The sequence below is a fragment of the Netta rufina genome (genome assembly GCF_964035555.1).
Source record: "Netta rufina genome assembly, chromosome: 5".
In the NCBI taxonomy this organism is placed as follows: Eukaryota; Metazoa; Chordata; class Aves; order Anseriformes; family Anatidae; genus Netta; species Netta rufina.
Window position 1 is genome coordinate 46,664,759 of NC_140128.1, and position 12,020 is coordinate 46,676,778.

Sequence of the window (12,020 nt, forward strand, 5' to 3'; positions counted from 1 at the left end):
GACTCAGCCTTCTGCCATGTAGGAATTTAGTTTGCATTTTGCATGTATGGAAAATCAGATGAGCAGGGCTTGGGTTTTGTTGGTTTTCTTTTTTTTTTTTTTAAACCTTGATTAACTTGATTGGCAAAGCTTGTGCTCTTTCTAAAAACACAACTGTCGAAGCTCTTGAAATAATTTTTGCTTGGTTTTTCAAGCTACTTATAGGCATCGTCCGGGGTGCTGTTAGCGTAGCTGTCATGTAGGCAGCTTCACGCCGAACCTATTTAAAGTTCTAGTAGGCAAGTCTTTGTAAACAAGGCATCTTCAGCACGCCTAGTGTTTTATAGCTAGCAGTGGTTGCTGCTGACGATCTCTGGGGTATTTCACGAGAATTGCAGGATCTGTAGGGCTGCCGGCGGAGGGGAGGGCGGGGACGAGCATCCGATAGCTCTGACTCACAGTGTCAAAGCAGTGTAGAGGGAGAAATCGAGCGATGATTTCTCAAGTGCAGATGTCTCTCAGGCTGGGCTTGCTACCGAAGACTTGGCTTTAATAATCCGGAAACTTTTGTCCCGCCTGTCTCTCAGGTGGCACCCCTCCCAGCTTTCCTGGTGCTCCCCTTGCTTGATCCCTGTAGCTTGCTTGCCTTCGTTAAAAAGAAACCCTAATGAGCACCTCGCTGGGGATTGATGCAGCGAAGGCAGAGTGTCAAAACGTCTCCTAGGCTCAAGTGCTTGGTACAAAGCTTTCAGCCTTGAGATGAGCTGAGCCTGATCTCCACCCCACCTGCACGAGCGCACCTCCTGCGCTTGCAGCATGCTCCAGGCTGGTTATTCACAGTCCTCGCTTTTTTTTCCTTTAAAGATTGGTTTTGAGAGGTGAGAAGCTGAAGGTGGGCTTTGCGCTGCGGGAATAATTACAGCGTTTGCGTTGGCAAAGAAATGGTTTCTGTTTGGGCAGGGGCTGGCTTTCTGCGTGTGTTTGTTTGCTCATATCTTTAATGACATGGCTGCGTCTTATTTTTCCCCAGGGTCCCTAAACTGCTCTGTGCACAAGCAGGCAGAGTTCGGAGAAAATATTCAAAGCTGGTGGCTACCGGCCCTGAGTTTTAGGGTGGCCACCGGTTCCTGCTGGTGCAACTGAGAGGCTCCCTTGGAGGAGGGGATGACTGCAGGATGGAGATGCTGAGCGGGAGCAGCTGGATGCTGTATCACCCTTAAGACACCTGATAGCTCAAAGCTTCGTTGGCATCCTTGTACGTTCCCCTCTAACCTGTTGGAAGGCAGAAGAAATGCCTCTGAGCGAGGAAGGATATTGTTCTGTACCTCTCTGAGGAATCAAAGGGGACAGAGTGACATCCTGATCTCTGATTGCTTCTGATTTTTGATTATTTTCTGAAGTCCCCATGGAATTTTTGGGTAGTTTTGCTTGTTGGTTAGCACAGCTCTGCATCTGTTCTTGAGAGAACAGGCACGAAACTGTGGCTGCCCTTGCTCTGAATTGCCCCGAGCTGATTTCTGTCCGCTGCTAAGAACACTGAAACTTTCTGCGGATGTGCAGAAGAGCAGCACTTCATGGTCAGGTCACAATCACGATTGTGGCAACCATTGGCAGTGGAAATCTTCAGTTCTTACAGGCCTTAGGAAGTGTTTTTTGCAAGTGTTGGTCATGCTTGTGCTATGAGGTGGTGAGCGAAGGCTTCGCGTTTGGAAACATCGGTCTTCAATTCAAGCCTGTGAACAGAGCACGGCTCTGGGGCTCTGTCTGGTTTTGGTGACTGATGTTCGGGTTGCTTGGGTCATGCATGACTTCCTGCGCTTCTCCTATACTACAGCACACACTGGGTATTCAGCCCGAGTGGTACCTTTTTGCTGAAAATGTGAGAGAAAATACGGCATCGTAGCATCAGGAACAGGGAGAGGAGAGACGGGGCCTTTCTGAAAAGGATTGTGCTTTTCCCAGACACCATGGTAGATCCACAAATAATGCACCTTGCCATTGATGTCAAGGGACCATCTTTCCAATCTCCCCCAAACTCGAATGTATTTCTTGTCCACTGGTATTGAAAGAATTGACCTTGCCCAGGTAGATGGGACTACACGGCTTTGTTCAACCAGCAAATGGAAAAACCTATTCTGTGCATGAAGGCAGTTAACCAAGCAGCCCTGCTACAATCTCCTCTCCAAAAGCGGGTGCCTTTCTTTGCCAAAAGAGGTACAGATCTGAGTCCCAACCTCCCCAGAGCTGTGGCAGTACCTGTGCAGTGAAACACAGCCCTGGGAGCACAAGCTTGTGTGCTGCTGCCAGCCGTGCTGAGCCTGGTAGCAGGGGCAGGGGAGATGAAGCAGGCACAAGAAACCAGGGGAAGGCTTTGGCTTCCCAAATTGCTTTGGCCAGGGGAATTTAAAGTCCACTTTTTGCCTCGGAGACTTGAAAAGGGCCATTTTGTCCAGGGCAAGCCATGTGGTGGTGCTGGTAACGCAGGGCATCTGCCCAGGATGTTGGGAAGGCTCCAGTGTGTTGGGCTCTCGGGTGCTGCTGTCAGGTTTCAGCTTTTCCCTTTTTCCATTTTTTTTTTCCTGCTTTATTTTTCTCTTTTGCGAGCTGTGCTTGCTGGGGCTGTGGAGAGTGTGAGAGCAGTCGGAGAAATTTCATTTTGGCTTCCCTGAAAAGTGCTCCAGAGCACTGCCACCAGGCGAGATCTGAAAGCAGATACTCAAGAATAGGACAGGCCCTCCCAAGGAATCAGGCGCGCAACTTCTCTGCCCTGCCGGGCTGTTAACAGGTCTGGCTCATGTTTATGCAAGTGGTCAGCCGTGCAAGCAGGGACTGCACCCCGGCGTGTTCCCTTCGCAGCTTGCCATCGCTTTCAGACAGGTAGAGCGCCCCTGGTTTGAAGCATCCGCCGATAATTGCAGTTGTTTCAGCACTGTAATTCATCACGGGCCACACAGCGATGTGCCTGGAGCAGTGGCTTTCACAACCAAGCCATAATTACTGCTGTCGGACCAGGGAGGGGAGCGAGCAGCCCATGCAGCCTGGGGATCCTCTCTGGACAGTGCAGGAGGTAAAGGAAACCCCGCATCCCTCCTCGCTTTCCTTTCTGAAGCTAAAGAGGCACCGACTGCATCAGCTGGTGCGGTCTTCACCTTGTTTTCAAGAGGTGCTGGCAAATGGTGAGGGTTGTGTTGATGAGAGAGAAAAACAAGCCTTTTCTGCAGGATAATGAGCTCTGTATAAACAGTTTTCTCTGGAGCATGTGGATGATGGAGCTTTCGATGAGCCTCCAGAGACAGATCAGGGCTGGACCCCATGAAGACAAATCGCAGCCCGTAACGATTGTAATTTTTCTAAATGCTTGAGGTTGAAAGGATGCTCCTGCTCGTGGGACTCACGCAGCATTTAGGCGATTCAGCCTGGGATACCTGACGCTTCGGTGCTTTACCCAGATTTCCAAGAGCTCCTGGGAGGCTTCCTTCATGCAACACGTCCTTTATAGCACCGAAAGTGATCTGACTTTAAAGCAGCAGGGAGAAAGGAGCCAATCCTCCAGACACTTGCAGTTATGGGGTTGTTGTCACAGCGTAAGCTGCACCAATTTAGAAGAATATAACTTCTTCCAGCAGACAAGGGCTGAAAGTCAACAGCACAATGCCGTGCGCAGAGAGGAAGATTCCTGTTGTCGTAACTCTTTGTATGTTACTGAAGTGCCAAACGGATTAGAAGCTCTAAAAGCTTTAAATTTCTGTGCTTTTGGCATCGTCTCCTTGGAACGAGCGCGTCTCTGTAGTGAAGCCTTGGAAGGGAAATGGTGCTTGAATGGGTAGTCCCAGACTGGTTTCTTCTAATTTTACTTGCAATCAAGTGATGGAGAGGAAGAGACAGATGCTGCAGCTGCATGATTACAGAAAATGCAGCTGTTAACACACTTGCTTATTTTCCTGCTAATGAGGCATCAACTCTCTTCTGATTTTGCTGTTTGGGTCGTGCTTTTATTCTGGCAGAAAACGAGACCGCTGCATTTAGCTTTGAATTTCTGCAGTCGGGTCAGGGTTCTGCAGCTGCCGGTATAATTTTTCTGAACTGGTCCAGTTTGAGGAAGGAGGGAGCGACTGCAGCGAGCTTTAAAATGCCTGGTGGGCTCTGCACGCAGCTGGCTACACCGAGCTGCTCCGCCAAACTTGTTTCACTTCTAGCAGTTATAAATCACCGTCTCCTTGCTGCTAATCCAGTTCCTCAGCTGCAAGCAGGAGAGGGGTGGTTCTGCCGTAAGTATCTTCACTTTCAGTTCTTCAGCTTGTGTCGTGATTTCCTGGAGACTTCTGGGCACAGCTGGGTTTTCCTCTTTGCTTCGTGAAGCCAGACAGAGGTGGAAAGGGGACGAGCAGCCCTGACGCTCCCCCTTGGTGGCTGAATTGAGTGCTGGCTGTAGATAAGAGCTCTCGGTAAGCTCTGCGTGACTCGGATTTTTAAGGCATGATATATGCTGTCAGATATTTGAGTTTCAAGCAGCATCCAGAAGCTCTGCTCATGCTGTATCCTGCGGAGAGAGAAGGGATTACTGGCTCCCAGGTAAGTCTGTACTCAGGAGTTTTGCTGAGAAGTGAATGGGCAGGACAAGCCCCCTGGCAATTGTAATGCAAGCAGTTTGGTAAGCAGGGAATGAGTTCTTGCTAGTCCTGTGTGCGAGAGATGACTTTTGTTCAATGGAGCAACCGAGTAAGACTGCTTGTTTCTGGATGCGTGCCCATAACGTGGAGGAATTGCCGATTTAGCGGGCTCGTTTTCTTTGTTCCTGTTGTGGTACCTCTCCAAAACTGGCAGTGGCATCACTGCAGTGGTCTCGTAGCAGATCCTCCTGGCCCTTTCTGCACCTGTGTCTGACAGATCGCAGACAACTGGAAAACACAGCCAGTTCTCTGGGCACCTTCAGTGGGACTGCGAGAGAGTTTCTCCAAAAGGGATCTCGAGGACCTGACTGAAAATGTTGCGGGTGGCTTCTGTGGGATATGGAGCCGGGTGTTGGGATCGTCCACCCCCTGCCATCAGTCACAATAAACTCACCCTGCATACGGTTCTGGAATAACAAGATCCATTCCAGTTGCTCAACCTGGTTGTTCTCACCTCTAGTAGAGAGTTATGTCAGAAAAAGGGAATTAAAAACAACGCTCCAGCTTCGACAAGCTGCCCTGCGGGTCGTGACAGTTGATTTATCGTGGTGATATCCCGGGGTAGTTCCCTTTGTAGAAACTGAACCTTCTGAACCACGCTTTGTAAGTGACCACTTCCAGGCTCAAAATCTGTTTATTTTTACTCATGATGTTGAGCTACTGCAGAGCAAACGGGACGCAGTCATGCTTTTGAAAACAAACACAGTTCGCCTAATTTTTGACTTGAGGTTTTTAGCGGGGTGTGATCTGGAAAAACGACCTGCTCTTGGTCTCCAAACCGAATGCTCGAGCGGGTCGGGGAGAAACTTGGCTGATGGGGTTTGTTTATCCAAGGAACTTGTGGCAATTTGTGAGGGAGCAAATACAGAAGTCAGCATTACTTCACTGTGATTGTACTCCTGCGGGTAGCCTGGTGTTTCTGCAATAAAGCTGCATTTCAGAGGGTTTACAATCATGTGGAAGTGTTGCTGGATGGAGCTGATGTTTTCTTTGCTGTTGCTTAAAGGATTTGCATGGCCATGATACCAAAACGTGTGGGGTTTGCTTATTTTGTCTTTGCACAAATTTCCAGATACTTAGTTCCTCGTCTGCAGCTGAGCTCGGAGTGGGGGAGAGAAAACTTGGAGACCAGATGAAAAGGAGGAGATCTCTGCAGACGTAGCCTCCTTCTACTAAGAAGTAGTAAATAAAAAGCCTGTGATGGCTTGATTACTGTTGTGCCTGAGAACTCATTGTGTCAAAGAGCTTACGCGACCGCGACTCTTGAAAAGGATCGCGTCGAATCGCTGTGTTCTTCACACTTTAATGCATTTTTGACTCGGTATCTCTAATGTCATCTCTGTGTGTTCAACTCGAGTGTTTCTCTTGACATTCCGGTTGCAGTTGTCAGTGATGAAAGCTGGTGTAGAGAGGAGTTGGAAATATGCTACAGCACGCGGGACGGTGATACCTGTTCTGCACCAGAATGCAGATTTCGCATCTGGGCTTCGGAGAGGGAGGTGCTTTTGTTGCAGTTGGAGGAAACGTATGTATTTAAGCTCCATTTTCATCTGGAGTATCATAACTTAAAGCATCCCTCTGCTTAGGTTCCGGAAAAGATATTTTATGTAAGCTCTTGTTTGTCTTGGCATTCCCCGTGGGGTCCGACGGGGAAGGCAGCCACCGTGCTGTTACTGATTCTCCACTTCATCGCTGGAGAAATTCCCTTCCTTCAACCTGTACCAAACTTCTTTTTATCCTTTGGGCAGGTCTGGTTTGAACAAAGTCACATCTAAAGTACTCTGTTTTTAAGAAATACTCTTCCTTATTCAAACACTGCTGTGCTATAAAGCCTCAGCAAGTGAAGGACGTGGAGGTGGTGGCCAGAAGATGACCGCTGCTCTCAGGAGAGCTAGAGGAGAAGGGGCAGCTGACGCTGGTTTTTAAAGCAAGCCACGGTTAGTTCATTTTTTTTCCCTCCCTGCTGAGCATTTCTGCCAGAGGTCCAATCTTTTGTTGGGAACAGCAGAAAATAGGTTTGGAGTTGCAAAGAAACCACCGGTCTGTATGGGCTGGGAGACAAGCCTTGTTTGCGCATTTTGTTTTTTCAATAGAAGTCCTCTTGCTAACTCCCAGGGTTGGCTGTGGTTAATAGGGCTGCTTGTGCAAGAATTACTCAGATTTGGGGAGAAATTGTCTGTCTGAACTGATGAACCATCTTCCTAAATTCCAGAACCTGTGTTGCTTATCAGAAAAAAAAACACGGATGTATATAAATGTTTGCTCCCCGTGGAGCACTCCAGTTTGGGCACTAGCCAGAGGAGTTATCCCGCACGTAATGGGGTGTAAAGGGTTCAGTCACTCCAGGACATCTCAGGAAGGCTTTGACATCTGCAAAAACAACGTGCAAACCACGGCGGCTTTCAATTCCTGGTTTTCTTTTAGTTAATGCATACAGAAGCAAGTCAATTAAAACACACTGGGCTTATTTCAAATAGATAATCTAATTATCAGCTTGATTAAGCCATATCAAATGAACAGTTCTTGTAATTTGGTAGCTTTGTTCTCATCACTACAGATGCAGGAGCTTTAATTAGCCAGCCTCCAAGTAGCAGGCCAGTGTCGATCGTGTCAATCGCGGGGTGCTGCAGCCGAGTAAATACCTGGTGCAGGGGGCATCCAACAGCTCCCGGGTGGATGCTGGTGGGAAGGCTGGCACTTCGGTGCCAATAAAGGGAATCTGACTGCTTCATAAACACCAGTAAATGCAAGCGATCGCTGAAGCTTGCTGCTGTTTCCCATGCCCAGATACAGGCTGTGTTAAATCTGTTCCAACATATCTCAATTAGACTTTTTTTTTTTTTTTCAATGCCCGTGGTTATCCCAAACTCGCACCCTTTCGTGGCTTTCAGCGTAGAGCTCGGGGCGAGCCGTTCTCCTTTGAGGCCTTCCTGCACTGGCAGGAAAAGTTCCCTCTTACGGTAAATCGGAGCCGGACCGTTTCTTTAACTTTTTACCTGGCTGGGAAAGTCCGGAGGCGGTGGGGCCGGCCGGGCAGCAGCGTGTCGGGGCGCAGGGAGGTGGTTTGCTCAGCCTCGCAGGCAGATGCTTATCTCTTCCTTCTTGTGTTTTGGACATTTGTGTCGGTTTTAACGGTGTCCTGGCATACCATCTAGATGGAAAGTCAGGGATGACACGGCTAAGTAATCCCTTTCCTCTTTTTGAGAGCCTGCTCGAGCCTCTGCCAGACACGGTGATCGGGTTGTTGGGAGTCCGCAGCTTTTACAAAACGCGATTGTGGGGAATGACAGCAGCACCAGGTAGCCAGGTCCTAACCTGTATAGGGATTTGCATGTATTTATTTTATTAGCGTTGGCAGATCTCCACCTAATAGACCCAAGTTTACTTTTTATGTGAGTAGGTGGACTTTTTTGTTGTTTTTCTTCTGTCTAATTGTTTCAGAAAACGACAGTGAAGCAGCCTGCCTGTACCAACACGCAAGCAGTCACATACCTGGCATTTATTTCTGTGCCTACCCTGGACCGGGATTCGGATGAGCTTTGGTAGATGCGATGAGAGTTTGTAACGTGGTAGAGATGGCATCGGCTTAGCGGGGAATGCATTTGGGCTGGGAGCTGGCGAAACAACTTTCTGGATAAATCCCGGTTTTCCTGGCTGCTGTGACACTTGCCATCACCACCTCGCCTTTAATTACTGCCATGTTCTAGGGCTTAATATTAAACCGCAGCGCATTGCATCCTGTCTCCTAATTGGCTTAACTGGCCGTCACCCAAAAAGACTCGGCTCTGTGCAGCAACAAGCTGGCCCGAGTGTTTCCTAACCGGCAGCCGGTGCTTCGTGAGGAGGTGGGTCCCTCTCAGTGCTATTAACAGATGTGTTTTTTTTTCTCTCTTCGTTCTCAGGATTGGACATTGATCCTATGACGCATGCCCGGAAGAAACAACTTTTCCTTCTGAAGCATCCAGCTGGTTCTGCTGGCCAGGCTTCGTCCCCCCCAGGCAGCGGGAAGATGGACAGGACACGGGCAGAGGGCGGTGAGCAGAGGGACGGGGATGGCACCGAAAGCAGCAACGGGCCCAGTGGGTTTGCGGGGCCGAACAAAAGCAAGAACTTGCAGGAAGTCCGCAAGACGTACCCGCTGCGCAGACGCCTGCTCCCTTCGGTGAACAAAAAGACCTGCAAAGTGCTCCTCACCAGGCTGGAGGACGTGGCCGGATCTCTGTCGAAGGAGACACAGAGCTGCAAAAAGAAGGACCTTCCCAGCTGGGTGGAGGGCTTGGGACCTACCTTTTTTGCTGAACAAGTGAAGCCCGTGGGAGCGGGGAAGAGTGATTCCTCTGGGGAAAAGTGCACAATAACTTATCCGGGGACAGATGAAGACCTTGACACCGCTCCTTCGGAGCCCAGGAAGCGTAGGCTGGCCTCGCTGAACGCGGAGGCTGTGAACAATCTGCTTTTTGAGCGGGACGATGGCTTGCTGTCTGGCAGGCGCTGTCGGAGGGATTCTGCCAAAGCCTCTGGAGACTGTACGGTCAAGAGCTTGCATTGCAAAGCTGGTGACAACTGGTCTGCCTTGGAGAAACCGGCTGTGAAAACAGGTAAAGGCAAAAACCGCCATGAGCCCAGTCAGAAATGCAATAGCTGTGAGCATTCGCTGGATGAGGTCTTCGATGATGGGACAAAGAGGGAGGATGGTACCGTCCCCTATCATCCCACCCCAAAGAGATTGGCCAGCCTGAACGCTGTGGCCTTTCTGAAGCTGACCCACGAGAAGGACCAGCCCCTGAAGCAGAGGAGTAAATCGGACGGGGAGGGCAAGTCCGAGAACCACTGTTCAAAATCTACGCTCAAGTGGGCCAAAGCCAGTCGGAAGAATTGCGTCAAGTCCAAAAAGGAAGCGGCGAGCTTGAAAATGGAAGGGCAGCACGGCTGGCGGGGGCTCACCCTGGGCGCTTTTGGGAAAGCAGAGCAGCGGGACTCCTCTAGGCTCTACAGGACGGCTGAACCCGTCCCTTACGAATCCCTCTCTAGCTCCTACGCTAGCACGGAGAGTTTCTACCACAGACTGCCTTTGCTCATGGGTGGACAAGCTTCCATGAAGCCTGAGTACGGAAGACCCGGAGAGAAATCCCCAACTCCCAAGCAGGAATTTCATCAGCCTTCCTTTCCCGTGCAGCAGTTCCCTCCCTTGCCCGTTCCCGGGAATCACACGGATTGTGGATGTCTCTATGAGTCCTCGGATCTGACTCCGTTGAACGGGTTTTACGTTTGTTATGGCCAAAGTGGATACAGTGGCTACTCTCACTGCTCGGTTTACCCCAAGGATGAGCTTTCGCAGTCTGCGACCTGTGAGGGGCTCTTGGTATCGCCGGGCTCCTTGCCATCGGGTGCTCATTTCCAGCCCCTCCACTGGTGCAGCTCCCCGTACTGCTGTGGGGAAGGGACGGCTATTAACAGCTACAGCGTCTGCGGCGTCGTGCACGTGCCGGAGGGCAGGATCAGCAGCGTGCACGCGGGACGGAACAGCTACCCCTACAAAATGCCTTTTGCAGCAGGTAAGGTGCAAAGTGTGAGCAACATCTCGGTTGGCGTTCCTAGGAGAAGAGGGCTGCTCTTTGCTTTTTTGCTCAGTGGCTGCTGGAGGTGTCTCGCGGTTCCTCAAAGCTTGGGATTGGAAAGAAATCCGTGTTTCACCTCCCTTTCCCCCAGTTTTAGCCCAGAAAGGCTAAAAAGCCCCTTGAAAATCTGACTGGTGTGGAAAGCGTGGAAGCGCTGAAAGAATCTAGGCAGGAAGGAGGTGACCGAGGGCTTGTTGTGCTGGAGCTGACTGCTTTGCCCGGTGTAAAATGCGTGGTTTCGGTTCCTAGATGCTCTGCAAGGCTTCTCGCTGTCTGCTGCTGAGCAGAGGGCCTGAAACATGTCAGGCTGCGTTGCCCATCCCATCCCAAAAGCCTACTCTCACAACCGAAGCATCCTGGCAGAGCAGCGCAAAGAAGCGAGCGCTGCCTCGGTTGTCAGACTCTTCCCAGTAAAAGCTGCTCAGGGGATGCAGTCTTTTAAGGTTTCATTCGATCTGATCTGGCAGGGCTGAGCCATGATTCAGTTTGAGTCTACTGGTTGGACCGATGCTTGAATTTCTTTGCAGTGATGTAAGTGCTGGTAGGTCGTCGCTTTGGCGGATAGCGGTGCTCTTGTTTGCTATTCAACTGGAAAAATCAGGCCCCGAAATGGGGTGAGTGGCAGTGGAAGGGTGGGGTAGTTGGTGAAAGTCACCAAGCAATGCACTGCTGCTGCTTCCAAACGGTGTGCTGTGCAGGCAGAGCTGCTGCTCGGCTGCTGGGGGTGTAAGCGTTAGCATTTCACCTAACCACGGGCACGTGGTTAATAATTTCCATTTTCCCTAAATACCTCCGCTGTCGTAGTGCTGCTTCCTACGGCAGGGGCCAGGCGGCGTTCCCTCGCAGCTTCGATGCCCTTTCGATCCCAAGACAACCAGCTCGGCAGCGTGTTCTCGTCTGACACCTCCCTGCCTGGTGCCCCCGGGTCATGCCAGCCTGCTTCGTTTTTTTCTTCAACATTTTGCATGCTGCTGCCTCCGATTCCCAGTAAGCAGAGGGGCTTTTTTCCGAGTTCAGCCTTCCCTGCAAGCCCGGTGGCTTCTCGCAGAGCTGGCTGTTGCAGGGTGTGTGTTTACCAGCGATGTGTCACCCCGCTGCTCTGAGCTTTTCCCAACGTGGATTAGCAGGCAGCAGGATCCTTTCCTGCTGTAGCACATTTTTGGACGCAGCCCGTTCTGGGTTAAAGCCTCCTGCACGTGTAAATGCTTCGCGGGCTCTCGTTCCTTCCTGTGAGCAGCTTGGGTTTAAAAGTCTCCGCATCAGAATAATTTAGACTTTGTTCTGCAGGCTGAAGGAGCTCTCCCAGCATATTAACAGGAGTTTGTGCTTAGGAGGTGGTTTTTATAGGTCTGCCTCTGAAATTTCATCCTCCCCTCAAGTGGGTTAGTTTAGGGAATTCAAGGATTACTCGGTTGGAAGCGCCAGGCTCCCATCTGAGAGCGTCGGTACGAGGGGATCCAACACGGTGCGTGACACGGGGCAGATCTGTCTCAAGTGGCGTGTTCGAGTTGCAGCCTCTTGTGAGCAAAACAGGGGAGGGGGGATTCAGGGAAGAGGTAGTTCACTGCTCCATGGGTCCTGTGGGGATTCCTGAACTCACACCCTGACGTCTCACCAGCAAAGTTGCTTCAGCATCTGCTGCTCGGGGTCAGCAAACCCCAAGGATGCCCACAGCAGCCCTCAGGTCTGCGGTTCAGCACTAGCTTCGGTGCAGCCCTGGTAGGGAGGGAGGCCGATTTCCCCTTCTTGCAGG

The 12,020-nt window shown here is 50.7% G+C and overlaps 1 protein-coding gene across 1 annotated transcript in view; it reads left to right on the forward strand.

Annotated features, from left to right (window-relative positions):
* BAHD1 (bromo adjacent homology domain containing 1) overlaps positions 1–12,020 on the forward strand; it is a 34,457-nt gene that overhangs the window by 12,810 nt on the left and 9,627 nt on the right. Inside the window, exon 2 of the mRNA XM_084288220.1 lies at positions 8,552–10,204. Within this exon, the coding sequence (XP_084144346.1) occupies positions 8,569–10,204 (1,636 nt within the window). The 5' untranslated portion in view covers positions 8,552–8,568. The remainder of the gene's footprint in view (positions 1–8,551; positions 10,205–12,020) is intronic.